Below are 18,390 nucleotides of genomic sequence, written 5' to 3'. Positions count from 1 at the left end.
TTTTTGATCACAGAACTAAGTGAGCTCAACCATGGAGGGCAGTCAAGGATGAGAAAAAGAAAGGAGTGGGAGGCGGGAGGTGAACAGAGACACATGGAGTGTGAGAAAGCAGGGGAGGAGGGAATTAGAGAAAGGAAAAATGAGAGATAGAGGGAAAATTAAGAAGGGCAGGAATTAACTCAACTCACAGAGGTGGCAGTGGGCTAAAAAGAGGGTGTCATTACACATCAGAGGTTTTGTTTGAAGACAAATGTGTAATGTGCTTTCAAATAAAAAAGCTACAAAAATATGAACATAAGCTAGTCGACACCAAACAACACTTGTGGTCCAGTTCCTACTTAATGAGAATGTGAAGAGACATTAAATGATTACATCTCACCTCCCTGACGGTCAGTGTAACGATGACAAAATCGATGTTCATTTATTAAAAGTCATTACTTGTGCATGATCATCTATTATGGTTTTTCTTATGATTTTTAAACACCAGACATGTGAGATTTATTAATACTTAAAGGATTATACATTTCCAGTATAAAAACATCCTGATAATTTACTCACACCAATTTCATCCAAGATGTTCATTTCTTTCCGTCTTCAGTCGCAAAGAAATTAATGTTTGAGGAAAACATTCCAGGTTTCTTTTATTTTATTTTCTTTTTTTTCTCAAATACTTGTCACAGGACACATGGACCAGAGAGAGAAGGATAACTTTCCAAACAAGCTTTATTTAAACAAAAGCATCAATAAGACAATGGGTGATCAGATAAGCACTGTAGATGGAGCAGGAGGAAGATCAGACAGGTGAGGAGCCACACAAACACACACGTTTACAGGACTTGATGAAGAGGTAAACACTTTCCTTTCCTTTCTTGTAGGAAGAGCAAATGACATAGAGCTGAGGACTGGGATAAGGAACTGGACGCTAGAGATCAGAGAGAGAAGACTTGGGAGTGCAAAAAAAAAATTGCTAAGTATATTTCAGTTGAGTAACATTCCAAATGTTAATGGGGGTGGGGGGGGGGGGGTTGTTTGTGATACAGCTGGTGATTGTGATTAGTTGATTGGTGACAATGAGCAGGTGAGAAGCAGGAGGGATAATGGGAAATGAAGTTCAGACTAGTTGACAATAATGGACTTCAATGGTGGTCAACAAGTCAATGATCAGTCATTTTCAAAAAATAAATAATAATAATTAAATACTTTTTCACCACAAATGGTTGTCTTGCACTAGCTCGACTTCACACTTTACGTAGTCACATTGGAAAGGTCACATGTGACGTAAGCGGAAGTACCGACCCATTGTTTACAAAGCCAACATGCAAAGAAATGTCAAATGCCCTTTACAAAAAAAGTTAAACAATGATGTCGGATGTTTTTGAAGTTAGAGGAGAAAATGAGAGAGTTTTTCACCCTACCCTACGCTATAGTATTATTATTATTACTACGAATTCTTTTTAAGATCCAGTATATGTCGGGGACAGATCAGAGATTTTTTCTAGCTCAGACAGTGATTAAAGCACTGAGATTAAACTACTAAAGAACCCAAAAATAGACTAAAATGTTGAGACTTTTTAGTCAACTAAAACTTGACTAAAACTAAATAGAATAAGTTTGAATAAATATGTTAAAACTAATAAGGGCATTTTAACATGGGACTAAGACTAACACTTAAATTTAAAATAGCTAACAATATCCACAGTATTAGCATGCCCAGTTAGCATGACCTATCTAAATGATGCTAAAAAAAAACATAACATCGCTTTCTCCACTGATGTCTACTGACTCAATCATTTTTTTAAGCAACACATAAATAACAAATATTTCATTATATAATAGCAGATATTTGCTCATTTTAGAGTGTTCTAAACGGTATAAGATGCTTGAATACGCTACAAATGGAACATGTTTCCACTTCTGCTGCAGCCCACACCGCTGTGCAAACCATGAACACTTAATATCAAATGATCTGTATTAAGTGATCTGTGACACTGGTAATTAAATAAATAGCTAGGTCAATTGAAATCCTTAAGGAAATGCTATTGGTTTGTCAAATGCTGATGAGATTGTGATGTGATGTGAATTATTGTACACTTATGGTGAAAATTCATACAGCCCTCATAAAATGCTCAAAGGAACAGTGAGAATATACAGTTCAACACACACACAATAATCTCACTGCACACACACATTCACATATTCAAATATATATCACATCCAATTGGTGGCAAAGAGTGAGTCAGGTATATGTAAGCCATTACTTAACTGGAGAGGCCAGGGTAATTATGGCTGGCATTTTGACAAGTGTTTGGTGGAGTGAAGGTCAACTGTGTCTGCGTGGGAGATCTATGCTAATCTGCCCAGCTGGAGCGCAGACGAGCAGCCCCTGCACCGCACCACTGCAATTACAGAGAGAGAAAGAGAGATAGATAGTGCAAGAGAGAAAGGGATGAGTGGGTGAGGAAGTAAACATGGCAGAGATGTCAGATATGTGGACGGATGTGAAGAAATGTCAGCAAAAATAAAGACAACATGAGACTGAGGGAGTACAAATCAGACGGAGTAACCAGACTCTGAAACAAACGCAGACTCGGTTTAACTTCCTCAAAGAGAACCGTGGGGAAAGGGAGAGGAAGATAAAGAGAGGAATAAATGAGGCTGTCGTAAACTGTCACTCTGACCTATGTTAAAGTGTGAGCACGGTCATTATTGTTCTAGAAGGTCATGACCTACAACATGGTAGCAATTCAGGGTACGATTCCTCTTACTTTGTCTAACCTTTAGTATATTTTTCCTTTTTGCATACTTGTCACATTTTCTATGATTTCTCCTTTTATCTGTTTACCTGAAATGCTATCCCTGTCTATTACTACATTTCTGCTGTGGTACTAGCAGGTGTAGATGGCCTTGACAGTGGCTCTGATTGTTTTTCTGGTGGGACATGACCAGCAGGGATCCTTGTTCCATCTGCCCTAACCTGTCCAGACTCTGACCTATCCAGGGTTCTCACGGCCTGGGAGCAACACTGGGGTCAACCCCTTAGAGACCCCCAAGATCTCCCCCACAGATATGAAAGGCCAGACAAAGAGTGGTAATCTATCCAAATACTAGTTTGACACACCCTTATACCCTCTCTTTCTCACACACCAACAAAAAGGGGAAAAAAATGATAAAGAATATATTTACAGCCATATCACAGCATGCTCATATAAAGCCATAATGCATGGCTACGAGGGCGATATCACATTTATACAACAGTTTGATGGCACAAGTGTGCAAATAAAAGAGAGACAAACACTCTCTTCAAAAACTCTGTTTAGTGAGAACTACTTCCTTCTATGGATTCAAATCTCAGTTTGACAGTTTAACAGCTGAGACCAAGCCTCTATTACTAATTTGATAACATCACTTTAGAACTAATACTGAGTGAATGTTTAGTTGCTTCATTAAAACCTTATAGTATCACTGTATTTAAAGCTCACTGTATTATGTGGAGTAGCGTATTATGAGAGAGAGAGAGATGGACTGAGCGAGTGTGATTACCTGCATCTGATACAGAATTCATTCTTCTGCTTAATCTCAAGTTCACAATAAAAAAATTAGTTTGAATTTCCGCTGAGCAAAGCAATATCTTTGTTGTAGTGTCCTTTCATCTGTTAAGGGATATTTCCAATGACAGCGCTGCTCACTGCATTTGTTGGCTGCGTATTACAAAATGTTATTAAAAATATATATATATATTTTTTTCAGTCTCTTTCAATATAAAAGTCTTTACTGTTGACTCCCTCAGCCATCTAATGGTGTAACAATGTTACTTATATCACCTTCACGAACACACATACACACTGTTTCCCAATAACAAATACTATTATTAATTACTACTATTATTAATATAAAATGTGTTATGATAATAACTTGAATAATAATGTTTAATAAACAAAAACAACAGCCATCGTACAAGTTTCTCAGCCAAAACAGTTTGCACTGGAACAAATAATATATTAAAGATCCAGTAAGATGAAAATTCTAAGCTTCCTATCACTGTTTATAAGTCCTGTACAATAGGTTTAAATCCATCCAAGGTTAAAAAACATTGTCATTTTGTCAAAATATAATTTTAAAATTACCTCAATTCTCAGAGATCCCCAAACGGTTCGCGCGAAGCTGTTCAAAAGATTCAGTTTCCTTAAACCCCACCTTTCTGTAGCATACTGTGTTCTGATTGGTCAACTAACATAGTCAGGTTTGATTGGTTGTTCCGCACACACCTCCACGGTAAACTATGCGTTAGCATCTGTTTGGGGTGAATTATGTCTTATTCCTCTCATCACGAAGCAAACAGTAAAATAAAAAACTTGAACAGTCTCGCTGCTTTTTCTTCTGTGTGGGTGTATTCAAGCCGCACGCTTCAGTTTGAATCTGAATAGCACGTTCAGCGCGGGGGTGTGGTCACATTAGATATAATGAAGGGAGACATGAAAAACGGACATCGCGTTGTTTTCATATGGATTACTTTATCACAGAATATCTGTTAGCAGCACTTGTTACACTTCATTTTAATTACGTGTTTGTAAATTAAGATCAGCGCAGACAAAGGCTGCAGACAGCACACATACTGATAAGTTTAATCACTATATAGACATCAAAGCCAGTGGCAAATTCCAGAAGATCTGGCTGAGATAATGCTGCTCTCGGTGGGTTCATCAGCGATGTTGAATGCTGATGTCCTGGAGCTCACATTTTTGAAAATATCAAAGCTAATTTTTAAATAGATGTTAATGTACTTATTATTGTATGTATTGTATTGTATTATACTGTAATCTACCTGTGCAAATGGCAATGAATTTCTAATTAAATATTTATTAACAAGCCCCAGATAAACACTCGTGCCTTAAAAAACTCTTAAAAACACATTCTGTGACAAAAACAGCATTTTTTATAGAAATTAAAGTGGATATGGGCATTTGCTATTGCACTTTCTGTAAGAAATACTGTAAACGGAGTGATACAAATGGTGGAATGGTTTGAGTTCCGATATTACTAGAATAGCGCATGCTTGGAAATGCCTCAGATTTTAGAACCAGAAAGAATCTTTACTAATATAATGGCCTAAAACTTTAATTAAATAAATAAAATCTCTCCTTAGCTAATCATGAAATTGTCACCAAGCCTCAAGCACCGTGGAAAACTACTTCTTATTTTAAAACTTTATACATGTCCAAGTTTCTTTTATAAACGGCAAATACAACTTTCTCACATATAACACATTTGTTTTATATATATAAAGAAGCAAAGTGTTTTTTATGCCATGAATAAAAAAAAAAAATATTTACAGACTCTGAGTAAACATAGAATTTTATATGTGTTTAACATCATAGGATAAATACTGTGGAGTCCCATGATCATATGACTTCAATTCAGCTTAAATATATTAGCCTATTTTATCTAGTACATTAAAACATAACAAATATCGGCCTACATTGATATGCCCAACCTATGGCACATCCCTAATCTTCAAAAGCAATATGTGCTCTCACATTAAAGTTTCCATGGGCTTGCTTTGTCATATATAGCAACTTCACTGAAACACTGAGACGTAGAGTTTCTCCAGAAGAGCAAAAACACTACCTTATGCACATGCGCGCGCACACACACACACACACGTTTGTTTCTTGTGAAAAGTGGGGACATCCCATAGGCGTAATGGTTTTTATACTGTACAAACTGTATATTCTATGCCCCTACACCAACCCTACACCTAACCCTAACCCTCCACAGGGAACTTTTTTATGCATTTTTTTGTGCATTTTTACTTTCTCAATAAAACTCATTCTGCATGGTTTATAAGCGTTTTCAAAAATGGGGACATGGGTTATGTCCTCATAAGTCACCCTCTCCTTGTAATACCTGTGTCATACCCATGTCATTATACAGAGTTGTGTCCTGATTTGTCACAAAAACAAGAGCACACACACACACACACTTCCCACACAAACATTTCACTTTAAAGAAGCTCAAGCACAATGCATTGTTTTGTCAAAAAAGCCTTTTCATATTTCACAGGAAAATCTACACTGTCACATGTTCCCTTTCAGCATATGAATTTAGATGAGACCATTTTCTCTTGTGATTGATATGCAACATTATGAGTTTAATATCACCTGATCAGAGCATCATAAAAAATGCACCAGTGTACAACAGACTTTAATGAAATCTCACCCAAAAGACAAATGATGATGCAGAATGCCCCTTCTTGGAAATGTAACTTGCAGTTCTCTTGAGAGCGTTTTTCAGGATGTCATAAATGAACAGAATATATTTGTGTGTGTATATATGATGCTTGTGAATATGCAAAGTTGCAGTCATCTTGTTGGGACATCTGTGGCAAAATGAAAATAAGTTATTATTATATTTTTTTTTAAAAGATGTCATTCATTTAAAATACTAAATCAAATATTCTAAGTGAATGTATGCATTTTGACAGTTTAGTTATTGTTATTATTGAATTAATAATCAAAGACAAATCAAATAACCAGTCAAAGAAACACATATGAATTATTCTATGAAATTATATGCATCACTTATATTTTTAATTAGAAAGAATTTCATAAAAGCAATATACTATGAATCCGGATTAAAGATTCCATTTAGAAAAAAAATAAATAAAAAAAACTTTAAATCATGATGAATGATGAAGATTTTTTTTCCTTTATTAATATAATATAATATAATATAATATAATATAATATAATATAATATAATATAATATAATATAATATAATATAATATAATATAATATAATATAATATAATATAATTGAGTTCTTAAATAATAATCTTCATGAATTGTAATTATTAAGATCAATAATAAAAACACTAGCAACCTTCTGTCCTAATTCTCAGGGGGGCATCTTCTTCAAGTATGGAAAAAATATTCCTCAAACTAATTTAAATAATATATCATATGCAACAAAATAAATTCACAGATCACTACACAAAACATAAGGTCATTTAACCTCTGTCCACCTGTAATAAATCTTATAAATGTTGATGTTTAGATGAGATTTAATAACATGCTCAAGAGGAAAGGTCGGGGGGCTTTAACACTAAATAGTAAAGAGGACAGAGCAAACGCACACACAAAAACACACGACAAAGTATCAAGACAAAATAAGCCACATAAATTAACTAGGGGACTGCAAAAGGTGAGGAGAAGCAGAAGTGGGAGACAAGCAGAAATGAAATGTGACAGACAGATAGGATGAAAAAAAGCATGTTAGATAAAAGAAAGAAAAGAGAAAGCGACTGAGAGATGAAGAGAAAGATGACACATTGTAAGATTACACTGTGCAGTTTATGGTGCCATTTCATCAACACTATGGATGAATCAATGGCCCGATAAATGATTGTGAAGGACACACAACACACACACACACACACACACATACACACAGACAAAGCAGGGGGGTTCATCTTTTGTTTTGAGACCAAGCAGGGATTACCATATCCAGTCTTTTCTCCAAAGCTTTCTTTCCAGATGAATAGGGTACAACACAAATTCCTCAATCCTAATGAATGTACCCCAGACCCCCCATAAAGCCCTTCATTTAGTTTCTGTGTTGCTAGCAGCTTGAATGACTTGAGCACAGCTTTGCATCAGAATACCAAATCCCAGCCCATATATACATAGACCCTACATGATACAAGTCGACCCATCTATACTGCTGCTCCTCCACTGGAAATAGCTTGGCAGGAAGTGATGATCTCATTCTGTGTGAAGAAAATTAATGGTTGCATGGTTGTGAAGCCATGGTTACACTGCTCTGACATACAGTACACTTCAAAACGACTTTGCATCAAATTAATAAGAGGATATTAATAATTGATACGCCATGTCTATATTCATTATATATATTCTAAATTTTTTAGTATAAAATATGATCCTGCGTGCATATACTGTTTATAATTGTATGTTATCCAGCAAGATTTCTTCCTGACAAAATGTTAAGTATCGCTTAATGCAGCAATAAAGGCATTCACATTTGCAATATTTTTTTTATCTGGACAAGGGATTTTGAGGATGGCCAACCTTTAGGATAAATGACTGACTGACTTATATGTCTTTGATATGGCATAGACTTAAATGAATCATTTGCAACTAAACTTATAAATGATTTACTTGTTATGTGCATTCTGGTATATTAATAATGTATGAAAAAATGCCTGATGATTAAATAACAATTAACTAAAAATCCTCTGCTGTGGTATTTCAGTTGTTTATTTTTCCTTCTTCTTACATTATTACATTTAGAAAGAAACACTTTATTTACCCCCAATGGGAAATACAGGAATTAAATGTAATTTGACACATTTGTATGATATACAACAACAACACAGACAAAACACATGGTCATAGACCATGATGCTTGTGGCAGAACCATAGAATACTAGATAAGACACCCATGAAACCCTTGTTTATCTTGTGTGTCTGAATAGAGGTGGTTTATATGTGCAAAGGAAGTATCCTGCCTAATATGCTAATCTAATGTTCTCTAATGTGGCTAGGTCAACAGTACAGGTGGTTTTAGTGGAGCTACAAAACAGCTCCTTACATGCACAAAAGACTAATGCCTTTCAGCGTGTCTAAAAAGTGGACTGCTAAGCTGGTGGCCAATTATGACACATATATTAAGGTTTTTAGAGAATATTTAACAAGGCACAAAATTAATTTATTCAAGCTACTGTATAACAAAATGTTCTAATGTCATTTGAATTCTGCAGTAAGCATTTGATAAGTTAAATAAGCAAGTCAGGTTTCGTTGTTTTAAACGTAAATGCACTGCTCCTGGAAAGATTTAGATTATGGACATATAAACACATATTATCATGTTACAGCCTAAACATAATCCTCAACACTCTTCCATATTTCCACTGAACAAAAATACTTTGAAGTTGCTTAAATACCTCAGGTGATGTCAAAGGCACAAAAACTGGAATAAATGATCAGGTGCGATCAGCGGTGTGTATACGGCAGTAATAAAGCATGAGGAGAGATTCTCTGTTTAAATAAAGTAATAAATTGGTATTCAGGCACCAGGGTTTTCATAATTTATCTGCCGTGTGAGAGCGGCTGATCATGTTGACTTAACATTTTGTCTGACATTTGGGTCTGACGAGCCTGATGAGCTCAGCCATTAACTCTCTCAACATGCTACAAGAGACTCTCAAAGGGAGGAGAGACTGGAGATGTACACACTCACGTAGACACACGTACACAAATAAAAGTCGAAATACAAACTACAGCAATTGGACAAAACTGGGACGCATTTCCATAGACGGCAAGGCTTTAATGCACAAGCTTTAACATGCACAAACACGTTTGCTCGCACAATGTTAAGCAGAACTGGGTCGAGAAGGACGACATGTCCAGAGACTTTAACATCACGCCACAAATACACTCATGCATTATTCGTAGAACTGAAATAAGTGCATTTACTACCGAGGTCAAAACACTGACAATTAAATAAATAAAAATTAAAAATGTCAATAAACGCACCTCATGTACTGGCTGTTTGTCATTATTTCAAAGAGCGATAGTGATTTTTTTTAGCACGAGATATAACAAAATAAAAATAAACAAAAAGTTCATAATGACTAAGTCAAACTGTGACAGCATCTCAGCACATACCCATTAATCTTATCTGTCAAGAATTACAGATAGGCATGGGACAAATTCACATGAATATGTGGTTATGAAGTAATTATGATGGATCAAAGAAATACAGACCTTATAATGTCAGATTCTTTTTTCCCCCTTTCATTCTCTGCCCTTTCTTTTGTGCATTAAAGATCAAATATGAAATCCTGAGTGTTAAATGTTAAAACAGTGACTGAAAATGGGAAGCAGGACTACAGTCTATTCTGTTCCAGTTTATGAATTAAATGTGATCAGTCCCTGACTGCAGTGTTGAATTTTCAAACAATACTGCGAAAGACTTTTAAAATTCCATATATAGCAAAGTCATAATCAACTGGCATGGTCAGTACCATGCTTTATTGGCCTGTGTTGTGCTATTCCAATTTAATGTAAATGTTAGGTAGCAATCAGGATGCACAACTGCAATTCAAATTCAGTTCATTTAAATTAAAACTGAATAAAATGAAAATAAATTCCTACAGAATAACTAATAAATGTACATTTTAACATAGCACAGATGTTACAAGAAAAACTTACCATACTGTTTGAAAAATCCTTATCTTGAAGTTTAAAGTCAAAGTACAAAGGCTTTATAGTCCTTACAAACAGTCAGACTAACAGATTACGATGTCAGTCACAGACATTTGTATTTAATTAACATAAACTAACGTTCAAAAGCCTTTTACCATTTACCCTTATTTTTTAAAGATGTCTCTTATGTTCAACAAGGTTGCATGTATTATACAGAAAAAAATACAGTAAAACAGTATGAATGTTTACATTTTTCAAATAGAATTTATTACTTTGAAGTCATTATCTTCAGTGTCACATGATCATTCATGAATCATTCTTATATGCTGATTTGCTGCTCAAGAAAACTTCTTATTATTATCAATGTTGAAAACAGTATAATATTTTTTTGTGGAAACGGATATATTTTTACTCAATAAAAGTATTAATTTAGTTTAAAACTGATTTTAGAATATATATATATATATATATATATATATATATATATATATATATATATATACTTACTGGCCCCAAAAATTTGAACAGTAGTGTATGTTTTTCTTTAAATATATATTTTTTTTAATCTATGGAGTAAATTTACCAGAGTTTACCAAAACAATTATATACCATGAACCAAAGATGTATGACTACTTTAACAACCAACAAGAAAAGTTTTATAAAAAATATCAATAGTATGCAGAGCCCATCTAAAAAGAAAATACTGGTGCAAAACAGAAGACAAAGGAAACAGGTACTGAAACTAAAACAGTACAGTTTGGTTTGCTTTCTTGGTTTTCCATGTGTGTGCACATACGTGTTTGAACTGTGTGTAAAAAGAGGGATTAAACCTTGAAAATAACTAATGCTGCAATCAAGGTCATGGCTCTATGAGAGGATTCTTCCCCAATGTGTCAGGAGATGATCAGAATAGTAACTAGAATGCAGTAGCGGAACGAGTGGTGTGTGTGTGTGTGTGTGTGTGCACGTGAGTTTGTGTGTACCTGCCACTCTGGCTAGCTGGGCCGTGCTGATGTTTCGAGCATTGGGGCGCACTTGAAAGGTAACTGCTGGACCCAGAACCCTGAGAGACACAGAGAAGAAAAATAGGGGAGGAAGAGACACCGAGAATGAGACAATAAGGAGAAAACAGGAAGAGAAAAGAAAGTTTAAAGAATGCCAGTATGCAGTGAGTTTGATGAACGAAACTTTTGCAGCTGTGAGTCATGAACATACTCTTTTATCATTTAAAAAATACATTATTGCAGATGCAGTCAACTGCAGTACCGCAATACCACAGCAGATCACTAGAGATTTAGATTTGGTTAATTTTCTTATGAAAGGTCTGTGCCGTTAGCTTTCTTCTCTGCTTTTGACATAAATTGACAAGTTATTCCTCCATGAAATAAATCCAATTCAGTATCAGTTCCTGATTCTGAGCCATTCAGATGCATTTATCTGGAATGCAGCTCTGAAGCTACCCCCCCTGCGGACCAGGGTGAAATGAGGGTCACAAATAGAGAGAAAAATGGGATAGAAAAAGAGAAGAGGGGGGGGGGGATAAAAGAGAAAGAGAAAGTGAGGTGGAAGACTGGAGGAATGAATCTGTCACCAGAACAAAATCCCATTCACACGTCAGCAGGTGGCAAGAGCAAGTCAAAGGTAAGCTCTCATCCTCAGAATTAACACACACAGACTCCCAGATATCTGCTGGAAAATAATAGAGCTTCTAGACTCTCATGTCTCATTTTATACTTATATTTAAAATTATTGTAAGTCATAGCTCAACATACTTGTTTTCAAGTTTTAAAAATAATATCCAGAGCAGGATAATCCGTAATCTACTAAAACAGTAATCTAGAAGATGTATTGTTTTGAAAACAAATTGCTAAGAATTTTAGGTCTATAATGTAATGTACAGTTCTGTTGTATTTCAGTTTTAATTTTATTTATAATAAACTTTGTATAATTTATAGTTAGGTCTGTATAATGTGATGATGATGATGATTATTATTATTATTTTGCTACCAATGCCCTCATACATGCTGCTTTTTAACATTTACAAAAACATAATTCCCCTAAAAATTCACACATTATAACTCCACTTATATTTACTTTTCCTAAACCGATTTCCACCCATCTTTTGCTTTCCTCTCTATACCTGAGCACACACCTCTGTTTTGGCTTCTGGACATTTCTGGAAGAAAACAGTGGCTTTTAAAGCGAAATAAACACAATGGCCCATACTCCCGTTTATAACATCATCAGTGCTGATAAGTTTTCAGTAAAATGCCACCAACATCCTGTACGTAGAGGGAGGACAGACATAACGCAACGATACCACTTCTGTTCAGCTCCTTTTGCACCATGGGGGAGAGTGTGGGATGGAGATGACAGGTAGACTGCATGTGTATGTGTGGGTTGTAAAAAAATAAATAAATGAGTGCAAGAACGGAAGAGAGGTAGAATTAGTGTAAATGAATGTGTTAATGTCTCAATGTGTATAAGAGAACAAGTCTGTCTGATTGTAAATACACAACTGTGTGTGTGTGTGTGCGTGTGTGTGTGTTTCTGTGCCCCCTACTGTCTGCACACAGTACAAACCTTACGTCATGTCTGGAGTTCAGAGAGGTGTTACTCTAACTCTTTATGCAACCGCAACACAGTGCGAAGCGCAAATATGGCACACCACATTTGAGTGTACAAATGTTTGCACAAGGGTGTGCTGAATTTTCGTGATCTTTGATTGCTTACATTATATGATCAAATGAGCAGAAGCTTACTTTTGCATTGTGTAGTCTACTTTTCTAGCCATCTTATCTTTATATCCGTCCAAAAAATGCAGACATTATGACATAATGTTTTATATAAGAGTGTGCATCATCTAGTACACCTTTCCATTATTTCTCAGAAAAGATGAAATGCATTAGATGATAAAAGATACATTAGCAGGTAACACAGCTCACCTTGAACAGGGCTCAGCTACAGTACACACATTATACTTGTTTGTTTTTCAGTGAGGCCTGTAAAGCATGTTTTTAGCAATATCTTATATTTATTCTCGCACTACCAATACAGAGGAAATAATATTAAATATTAAATAATACTGTAAAATATTACTTCTATTTAAAATGACTCCATCACTCCATTCTTCAGTGTCACATGATCTGTCAGAAATCATTATATTATGGTGCTGTAGAAACATTTCTTAGAAATTGTTTTTCTGTTTATTTTAGGATTCCTTGATGAATAGGAAGTTTCTGTAACATTATAAATGAATTTACTGTAACTATTAATAAATGTAATGCATCCTTGCTGAATAAGTGTTTTAATTTGTTTTGGGTAAAAAAAAATGCTTTTAATTGTAGTGTAATTAAAATCTATAAAATGTTTGTGTGTGTGTGTGTGTGTGTGTGTGTGTGTGTTTAGCCATTTAATTCAAACCCATTTTTAAAAAAAACATCTTCATTTATAAAATCAATATAGAAATAAAGTAAATTTTGTGTGTGTATGTGTGTTTTCAGATAGGGTGAGAATGTGTATTTGTATATTAAATAATAGAAGTCAAATAAAGCTGTGTGGATGAGAGAGAGAGTGCAAAAAAATTAGTAATTATATTAATATTTGTATTTTATTTACCCTTGTATATAAAGCTTCATTTATTAAATGTGAGTGAAATGTAACCACAGCAAGTTTTTCCCAGTGAAATTCAAGAGTGCCTGAAAAGCATTTGTTTCATTCCAAACAATTAAGCAGAAAGCTGCCTTTAATCTGTGCACTTGTAGAACATTGGTTATCATCAGAAAATGTGCTGTAATTGAACTTGAGTTTACCACTGCAGGCAGGTCAGAGTAATACACACCTACACACACTGAGATGCATTCTTTCTCTCTCTGAACCATTTATATAAAGCTTAAACTTATATACACAGAATTCAGAACACACTCGTAATCACTGCGCTGTCACTTGAAAATAAGTACTTAGCCCAAACTATACTGCAAAATGAGAAACTAAACAAAACCACAGGGTGAGTGTTCCATTAGTGCCATTAGAGTCGACCAGCATGAGACTGTCTTCAACAAGTATGTATGTATATGTTTGTGTGTGTGTGTATGCACTTACGAGAGCTGTAGAAAATCTGTTACATGAAGGCTGACTCTCTCAGCTAACAGCTCCATGAGGCTCAGCCCCTGGTCAGTGGACAGCGAACTAGGTATTGGCAAAAATAAACAAAGAACAATTAGCTAGATCTGTACATTTTCACAAGAAAATATGGTGTTGTTGGTGGTTGCCAGGGTGTTGCTATGGGTTTACATTTTTTTTATAGTGTAGTCATGCAGTAGCTAAACTTTCAGGGAAAAAAAAAAACGAACAAAATCAGTCACTGGGGTAATAACCTTTCAGAAGGTTTATTTGAATTTGTATTTGAACATTTGTATCTAAAGTGTACAGTTTAGTACATAAATGGTACGTTTCAGTACTCTTTCAAATCCCCAGTGAAAGCTTCTGTTTTCTGACAGTGTAGATGGTTGATTTTTGGCAATAATTTAAAAACAAATCATAAATCTCTTATATGGCTCATCTCTCCATCACTTAAGTCTAACAAATTTTTTTTTTTTCCACCCATTGTATTGTCTGTCAGGCAAAAACCTAAAATCTAATTATTTCATTTCATTACTGTAGTGCATTTTTCCTGCTCGATATAAGGTATGAATTATGTCTAGCGTAGTTACACATCATCTTTTTAATATTTAGGGCTACAACAAAGGTTCTCAACCTTGAGACTGCAGAAATTAACACAATTCCTCTAGGATGAACATGATCAAATCTGCAAATATGCCTTTCAGCATCAGCACTTAACATATAATTGTTAAAAAATGAGGTCTGACAACAATATAAGAACATTTCAAATGTATGCAGATGGGTGCTGCTAGATGAATGTCATAACAGAAACAGTATTGAACACAGCTCACAGGAGGTATACAGAGAGCAGCGAGTGGATAAAAACGCATAGGGAATAGGACACAGGTGGCTTGTGTGCTTGTGTAAATCACCTGTATTTTCCAGCAATGAGGCAAACAATAAGGTGTGAATGGAATCACTGTGAAGTGCGATGCCTTTATGATTAGTTAAAACACACACATTCACTCACATATCAGAGCACGTGCAAACACACAAAGCAACTTGCACACAAGCCTGAAGAATGATATGCCTCCAAATGGAAGCATATTCACACACATGAGAAAGCAAGTGAGAATTAGAAGATGCTAGAGTGCAGTTGTTTTCCTGATGTTTTTTCACGCCTACCACTGCCTTCCAATACACACTTACACACTTTCCTTACACACATCTCCTTTTTTGAGAATATGTCTGTGTGTTTTCAGGTACTCCAAGTTAAATGGGACTGCAGTAAGTGAACCTCTGTGAGATAAATCAAGTTATTGAAGATGCTGTGGCTGCGGATGCCATTATCTTTCGCTTTGAGAAATGTACACAACACACACAATCATCTACACACTAACACTAATACACACAGAGGATGACTGAGGGAAAGCAAATAAATTGCAATATGGAATGCAGTAATATAAACTGAGCATGGACGCTGAATGAAAAAAGAAAATATGACTGAGGCAGATAAAAACTCAATTATGCATAGAAATCATAGTAACCATGTAAACCACAGATGACTCCTTATTACCATTTTTAGATAAATGCATCTGCAATTTATATAAAACATACACTGATCCTGTGATTAAAAATGTTCCCTCATATGTAAGAAATTATAATACTTTTATTGAGCAAAGCTGCATTAAATTGACAAAAGTGACAAAGACATTTATGATCTTACAAAATATTTAAATTTCAAATTAAATCTTTTAAACTGTACATAAAGCAATGAATCTTGAAAATAGTGTATCACAGTTTACACAAAATTAAGCAGCAAACTGGTTTTCAACAGTGATAAGAAATGTTTCTTGAGTGCAAAATCAGCACATTAGAATGATTTCTGAAGGATCATGTGACACTGAAGACTGCAGTAATGACTTCTGGATATTCGGATATTTACCATCGCAGGAATAAAATGCATTTTAAAATATGATCAAATTAAAAACAGTTACACACAGGTTATATAATAATATATTACCAAATATTACTTTTTTTACTATAAATTTTAATCAAATAAATGTAGCCTTGGTGAGCATAAGAGACTTCTTTCAGAATCATACTATAGATCCATGTGCCCTTCATGAGTGCAAACATCTTGTTCCTCATCATGACAGTCTATGTAAGTGTTTCTATGCAATATATACTTACTCTTCAGTAATAATGTAGCCAAAGTTTCCATCATGTGGACTTGAATACGTTGCAACATTCACTTCCACTTTCACACCCTTCTTTTCCACCTCCTCTTTCACCGTGGAATTGTTTTGTGGCTCTTTTCCTGGTTGAACCTCTGGTTTCGCCTCCGGAGACCCATGCATCCACTGTTCTACCTCAGCGTCCACCAGTGGCTCTGTCTCCAAAGTGTCCGGTTCCATTTTCTTCCTCACCAGGTCCAGATCTGTTTGTGTTGTCCGGCTCTGGACATTCTCCAAACTAGCCCTCAATGGGCTTCCAGCATTTGGCTGGTCGACGTACCCCAGAAAAGGCTCTTCTGCTTGGGAAGGATGCACAGATCCAGGGCCAGCGTTACGATCCAGGAACTCCAGCAGCTGGCTGATAAAACCTTTGCCCTGGAAATAGAAAATTAACCTGGGATTTCTATTGACTTTATCACAAAGATATATCACGAGTCACATGGCCCTGTGTATTTCCATATATTACCTCATCATCAGATTTAAGGGCAGTGTCTTCTGCTTCTGTAAACAGAATTTAATTTATGGTAAAGATTGTGGTTCTTGATTGATCACAAATTGTTCTACTTAAGGCCTATAACTGGGATTGTAAAGCATGTGTAACCAGGAACTTATCAAATATGTATCTTTGTTAAGGGGTTACTACCTTCATGTGTGATGTCATCTGCTTTCTCCATCTGATGTAACCCTTGACTGGGCTCTCTCTTTGCCTCCACTTCATCCTGTGTGGCTTCTCTACCTTTGACCCCTTCCACTCCATCCACCACCTGCAGGGCCTGGGTGATGACTTTGGAGAGCTTGTCCAGGTCCTTTGGGGTCAAAGTATCCACACTGACGCTCTGACGTCCGAGCTGGTTAACCACTCCATCAATGAACTTCTCTGAGAGAAAACAGAGGAAAGAATAGAATCTGGTTAAGTATTTTGCAAGTGTACAAGAACCAAACTGCTCAAATTTGTATGACCCCCTGTTTGATTAATAATAAGTATAAGAACAAACTCCTCATGGAACTGTCAGTGTTTGTGTGCAGTCCAATAAAAGGGATAATTGCTCAGCACATTATGTTTAATTCATCTCACATAGGTATTTGGAGCCAGACTGTGTTTCTCATCTCTACCCTTAGTTTCTTTCTTAATAAAGGTATGTGTGTGTGTTTTTGGGGTGTACAAATTATATTAATGATATTAATGTTTCCTCATTCACTTTAGACTGATCCTGAACATGGATAATTAGAATGCAAATACTACAATGCATTAAATGAGTTTGAATAAACATAATATGGGAATTTAATTATTTATTTGTTTTTCCTGGCATCTTTTTTTTAATGCATATAAAAATATTTATGTAAATATACAGCATGAAAAATTCCACTCAAAAAGATCACTCCAATCTTTTCTTAAATCAGCATCTCTAAATGTATGGCAACCATTCCTCTCCAGTGTCTGCTGAATTCCAACACAGGCATACCTCATTCTGCTTAATGAAGTACCGAGTAGGTGATCACCTCAACCAAATCTTAATTATTGATGAAAAGTATAAAAAGCACTGTTGTGGTCATGAATATCCTCTTTTAATAGGATCAGCTGGATGGCAAAAACAGTGCTAGTAGTAACTCACAAGTAACTGGAATCAAATAATAATGATTGACCATGCCAAAAGAGTTGAAAAGAGCGTCAGTTTGCTTCCATCGTTAAAAAAAAACAAAAAAAAAAACAGCAATTCTTAAGAACAAGGTCAAGCTGCAGACATTGGGGAAAACAAAGCTACAGACATGAAAACCACTCTCTGCTCTGACCGCCAACTTATTTGAATGTCACTTAACAACCGTATGA

General features: G+C 35.4%; 1 protein-coding gene across 1 annotated transcript in view; it reads right to left on the bottom strand.

Moving 5' to 3' along the window:
- Positions 1-18,390, bottom strand: part of LOC113051661 (receptor-type tyrosine-protein phosphatase N2-like) — a 171,054-nt gene that overhangs the window by 114,515 nt on the left and 38,149 nt on the right. The window contains exons 7-11 of the mRNA XM_026215585.1: positions 17,206-17,439; positions 17,029-17,063; positions 16,519-16,937; positions 14,326-14,412; positions 11,208-11,287 (exon numbers count right to left, since the gene is read on the bottom strand). Of these exons, the coding sequence (XP_026071370.1) occupies positions 11,208-11,287; positions 14,326-14,412; positions 16,519-16,937; positions 17,029-17,063; positions 17,206-17,439 (855 nt within the window). The remainder of the gene's footprint in view (positions 1-11,207; positions 11,288-14,325; positions 14,413-16,518; positions 16,938-17,028; positions 17,064-17,205; positions 17,440-18,390) is intronic.

The sequence above is a fragment of the Carassius auratus genome, chromosome 32, assembly GCF_003368295.1.
Source record: "Carassius auratus strain Wakin chromosome 32, ASM336829v1, whole genome shotgun sequence".
Classification (NCBI taxonomy): Eukaryota; Metazoa; Chordata; class Actinopteri; order Cypriniformes; family Cyprinidae; genus Carassius; species Carassius auratus.
This window is presented reverse-complemented; position numbering and strand designations above follow the sequence as displayed.